General features: G+C 33.4%; 1 protein-coding gene across 1 annotated transcript; it reads right to left on the bottom strand.

The window, feature by feature from the left end:
* On the bottom strand, positions 1,658–3,021 carry LOC107642673 (homeobox-leucine zipper protein HAT22). Its single transcript, XM_016346095.2, has 2 exons — positions 2,279–3,021; positions 1,658–2,200 (listed from the first exon to the last, which is right to left on the bottom strand). The coding sequence occupies exons 1-2, from the start codon at positions 2,795–2,797 to the stop codon at positions 1,871–1,873; spliced, it is 849 nt and encodes a 282-aa protein (XP_016201581.1). The 5' UTR covers positions 2,798–3,021; the 3' UTR covers positions 1,658–1,870.

The following is a 5,474-nucleotide window of genomic DNA, read 5'->3' on the forward strand; positions in this document are numbered from 1 at the left end:
CTAACATCTAAATATACATTATTAGGTATATACAAAAGGTTAATCACCAAATTATATAAAATATATATTGAATAAAAATATATAAAATAACACATACGAATATACATAAATACATAATAAGTAATTATTGTATTATGTAACAATATTTTGTAAAACATTAAAAAAGAAACCACAATATATAACTTAATATTTGATGTGTTACGTAGGAATTTGAATTGTAATTATATAAGCTTCTAGAATATCATTATTCACTTCCCTTCCTTATTTTGTCCCTTTGACTGTGCTATATTTCCGTCCGGTTAGGTTAAGACTTAATATACTAAGTCATACGATATAATCTACTTGACTTTTTATTTAATAGATTTTGTTTTCTTAATTAGCTTGTTTCTGCGTGTAGAACACAGTAATAAATATTTACTATTTAGTCTTTCACTCAACAAACAGTAAACTGGTACCTAAGAGCACCTCCAATGGTGAGTTCCTCTTTGACTTTTTTCTAACATATAGGAACTCTAACCATTGGAGGAGAAAAGGAGTGAGTTCCTGCACAAGGATCAAAGTAAGGGAGTCCCTCTAAGCAGGGACTCAAATTAACCAATAATAACTTGTCATTTGGCAAATTATTATAAAAAAATAATAATATAAAATCTGAAATAATTAAATAATTAAATAATAATTAAATTAGTAATAATTATAATAAAAATTATATTAAATAATTATATTTTTATTAAATTAAATAATTAAGTTTTTATTTAATTAATAATTTATATTAATTATTTATATTATAATTAATATTGAATATTATTTATATTATTATATTAAATTATAATTAATTAAATTTACTTACATTAAAAAATAAATTTAATTTTTATATCTTATAAAATAATTTTTAGTTGAGTTGGTTATTTTTATTTTTAAAATTTAAAATGCTAATGATATTATTAAAATTAGCAGTTGTAAACACAAAACTATAAATTAGTATAATCTCGAATTATATATTGTGTATTATTATTATATATGAATTTATTTAATATTAATATCTTTTAATAATGAATTATTTTTAAATTTATAAATTTAAATAATATTATTGAAAAAAATTAATTATATTAATTTTAAGTATTTTAATTAATTAATTAAGTGGGACCACAATAGGGACTAAAGTTAGTTCCTCCTAATGGAGAAGAGAGAGATGCTTTGAGTTCCTATTTATTGTTTATAACGCAAAAGCTGATGTGGAGCTACTTTTTATGACAGGTGGGCCATAAACAGGAATTGGGATGAGTTCCCTACTGGAGATGGTCTAAACACAGCACATGGGAAGAAATTACCAAAAATCATTCATTATTTTAACTGAACTAGGCTTTGATTATATATATAGAAGACTACAGTTAACGCGTCTAGCTAAACTAGGAACCATCGCAACCATGAGTAGTACATCTATATGTAAGCTTACCTATATATGATTTTAAAGTAAAGATTCAAATAAATAAAATGAATGAACTACTCTAATAAAGAGTAAAGAGTATTGCAGCAGAAAAATTAAAGAAGATAAGGAAATTAAATCGGTATTTGTTTTTCGGTGAAAGCTAAGGGCGAGAAAGAGCTAGTCAGAACTAACATGATCATGTGTACATATTATATACAGGTAGCAAAAGAATTTGATGGATGGAGAAGTCTTGTATAATGATTTATAAACATACATTAAAGGAAAGCAAAAAAGAAAAGAAATCTTAATGAGCAGTTGCTATGATATTATCTACGGTATTAGTTAATTACAGCGTTCCCCTATAGGTAGGTAGGTAGGTAGGTATGGATGCCGGATGCCTCGAACCAAAAAAATACAATGGTTGTGAGGATAGTAATTAAGGCATCAACATGCTGCAGAGGGGTTGGTGAAGGGGTTATAGAAGTGAGGCTTGGCGGGGGGGTCGTTGGAGAGCCTCTCGCAAGAGGGGCAGATGGTGAGCGTTGCCGCCGGCATAGGCATGTACAAGGGTTGTGCCAGCTTGAGCGCCTTCAGTTCTTGAAGCTCCTTCTTTAGCCTTCTGTTCTCGTCCGTCAATGTTTCGCAGCATTTCTTCAAGAACTCGCAGTCCACTTCCGTCTGCTTCAGCTTTGTTCTCGCTCTCCTATTCTGGAACCACACTTCTACTTGCCGAGGCCTCAGATTTAACTGCCTCGCCAAAGCTTGCTTCTGTTTCTGTTCGTTACCAACGTTGTAATAATCAATTAATTAATTAACAATTAATAGAGAGGTTGATTGATTATGATTACATACAGGATTGAGAGTGCTGTGTTGTTTGAAGCTATCTTCAAGAAGAGCAGATTGTTCCTTTGTGAGCCTCAGCTTCTTTCGGGCATTGCTGCCGTCTTCGTCTTCGTCGCTCACTCTCGAAGAAACTCTCTCGCCATCGCCATCACCATCTGCCTCTTCACAGCTGCTAAGATCCCTCTCCCTCTTCACGCACGCCCCCACCACCCTGCACCCCCCACTTGAGAACGACGAAACTGCGCTACTGTGTGGCGATGAAGCCTGTCTACACATTTCACCACTTGTAGGCTCCTCTGCGCCTTTATTATTATTGCTTTTCAGAACCTGCTGGAAGCTCTCGCCGGATAGACCCAGCGTTAGAGATGGCTCTGGTGCCTCATGATGACAGGAATACGGCTTGGGTTTGCTTGACGGAGGAGGTGGTGTGGCCGTGGTGGTGGTGAGAGATAACCCTAGAACAAGCTCGAGGCCTGAGGAGGAGGACTTATTATTGTTATTGTTGTTGGCATCTTGATCAAGACCCATTATTAGTTGTTGTGTGTGTTGGAGTACTACGTAGTAGTATATATGTGATGGTTTGAGTTAGGAAGATTAGATGGTGTGTTTTAATTTAAAGACTCATGGGGGCCGGGGTTGGATTGGATTATAAGAAGAGAGAGAGAGGTGAGAGAGAAACGAATTATGAATGGGACTTTTTTGTGGGGGCGTTGGGTGGGTGGGTAGCTATGATACACTATTATTATTATTATTAATCAAACGCAGGAATGAGTAGAGCGACGAATCTTGCTATCAAATTCCCCTTCTATATCTCTTGCATAGGTTGACCATCAGACACCCACTTACCACCCTTATTAGTTATTAGTTATTATTACCCCCTCTCCATTATTATTATTCCGTAATAACTGATGATACTTGGAAAATTCTCTCTCTAAGCTAATAATGGAGAAATATTATTTCTACTTTAATTTGCATTTATTAGTCAATTCATTTTCTTATAATATTAAATAAGATGTCATGTGTATCATTATATGTTCCCACATCCCACATGGAAATGCAAAACACACCAAGCAGGTTGCCTAGATTAGGGACCCCACAGGTGTACCAAATATATAACTCTATATTATCATGATCACACTTTCGTGCTTTACCCATATAAATTGCTTCTTTGCGTATGTTGTAGCATCACTTTACATTGTACCAATTATTGGCCCCTTTTAATTAGTCCTGCTTAACAGGGGCCCCAGCTGCGAGCCTATCATTTTTTATCTTTTTGAGTTTATACTCGATCATCATATGTATGTGTTTTGATATATAATAATTTAATTATTACTACCCGATGACATAAATGTAGATATAAGATATGCATTGGCACGCACTAGCTCATCATGGAAAGGTTGCTTGCTAAGTAATTTCCGAATGGAATGGAAAAATGATATATGATACATGATTCATGTCATATGCGCGTGTGAATGTAAAACTACATATGTAGGAGACCCACATGAACTGTCTCCCACTCCATGCCTGGTTGAACTAGTTAGAGATGGGTACCATGTCACTTTGCTTACCAATATTGTGTATACTTTTTAATGAATGGGGGAATGTGAGAGAGTATGGTTGGACGGTTTTGCTCTATAGCTTATTATGAATGTGGAGATCAGAAAGGGATGTGCACTATTTGTTTGTTTCCAATAGAAAAGAAGGATAAAAAAGAAAAGTAGGTACAAGACACAATTGGAGTTTCAATGAGTTATAATGGTGCCAGAATATGATTCATCAACAAGAATCCGGATCTTTGCTTAACTAGAAAGTTGATGTGGAGTGTTTGGGACCTACTCCTCTACCATTAGTACTATAAGCACTTCCAATAATGCATTGTCGGCGATGCTAGCTACCTCAACACAAGTTAGGTCATCCATTATTCATGATCTTCACACAACCTAATTAATTAATTATTATCATATATATTCACCACAAAAAGTAACGCCGTTCATATTATAAAACCACCTTCGTTAGTCCTGTGCAGTATTCATGAACAGGACAGAACAGGAATGCATATGTTATATTATTGTTGATTATAATGGAATAATGATCACAAACTCATGATCACTGTTATGATGAAAAAGTAATCGTATTTAAACTTGTGTTGGAATATGGATTTGGATTTTGGAGTAAGAAGCCAGCAGGGATTCCAGGAAATAATTAATAAATAATAATGAGTATGTTAGAAGGGAATAAGCCCACGGATCTTCGGTTTAACTTTAATGGGATATATGCATCATTATGAATGAGTATTGCAAAAAGTGGGCGAGGGTCAAATGATTATTTTGAAATTAAGAATGCAACTTGGTTTACTTTTTGGTGCCTGAATCTAATTCCAATCTCCTCTTCGATCATAACAAGGTCAAAAAGAAGACGGAAACACGACCTTTCAACACTAACAAACAATAGTGTGGGTGTGCATGTATGTATGTATGTATGTATGTATGTATGTATGTATGCCTATGCGTATGTTCTTTTTTTCTGGGAGCGCAAGAAATGGTATCTTATACTATCTTAACAACTCTATCTACCTTGTACGTGTCGGTGATTTTTGGAAACAATTTATTTTTATTGCGTCATGAATGGGTATTTTTGACGTCAGATACACATATACTCTATTTATTCTTGAGATTGGATAAATATTTTTTAAAAAAGTATATAGAAGATTCCACTGCCTAACTGCGCCACTTTTAATTGGGTTGCTTCAACAATAAACTCAATGATTAAGATATTAGGAAAGCCCTAAAATAGAGTTTATATTAATTGGTGATAGAAAGAGTAAGCGTCATGTACCAAATATTTAAAGATTATTATATGGGATTAAAGGAGAGCATTTGTCAGCGAATGGCTGAATAGCAAAAAGAAAAATAGATAAGCAATGGTTGCTTTGTTAAATTGGGATCCTACCTCCAAGCAGATAGAATTTGACTTTGAAACAGTAAAATTAATATAATTGCAAGGAAAAAGTGGGAATGGTTTTAATAATTCTAGTTTAATAGACGAGCGTGAACATGAGATAAATGGATGTGCTACTGTGTATATAGAATGATAAAAACTCAGGGACTAGTAATTTTATGTAAAGTGATAAATAAAAATTATTAAATAATTTATTAAATTTAATTAAATTATTAATTGTACCTAAATTTTTATCTATATATTTCAG

Source organism: Arachis ipaensis, chromosome B05 (assembly GCF_000816755.2).
Source record: "Arachis ipaensis cultivar K30076 chromosome B05, Araip1.1, whole genome shotgun sequence".
Taxonomy (NCBI): domain Eukaryota; kingdom Viridiplantae; phylum Streptophyta; class Magnoliopsida; order Fabales; family Fabaceae; genus Arachis; species Arachis ipaensis.

What these genes read in the sequence shown, in the direction of transcription:
- LOC107642673 (XM_016346095.2), bottom strand. Translation starts at nt 2,797, where the DNA reads ATGGGTCTTGATCAAGATGCCAACAACAATAACAATAATAAGTCCTCC. An exon ending in AACACAGCACTCTCAATCCT is followed by an intron (nt 2,201 to 2,278) that starts GTATGTAATCAT and finishes GGTAACGAACAG; the next exon opens with AAACAGAAGCAAGCTTTGGC.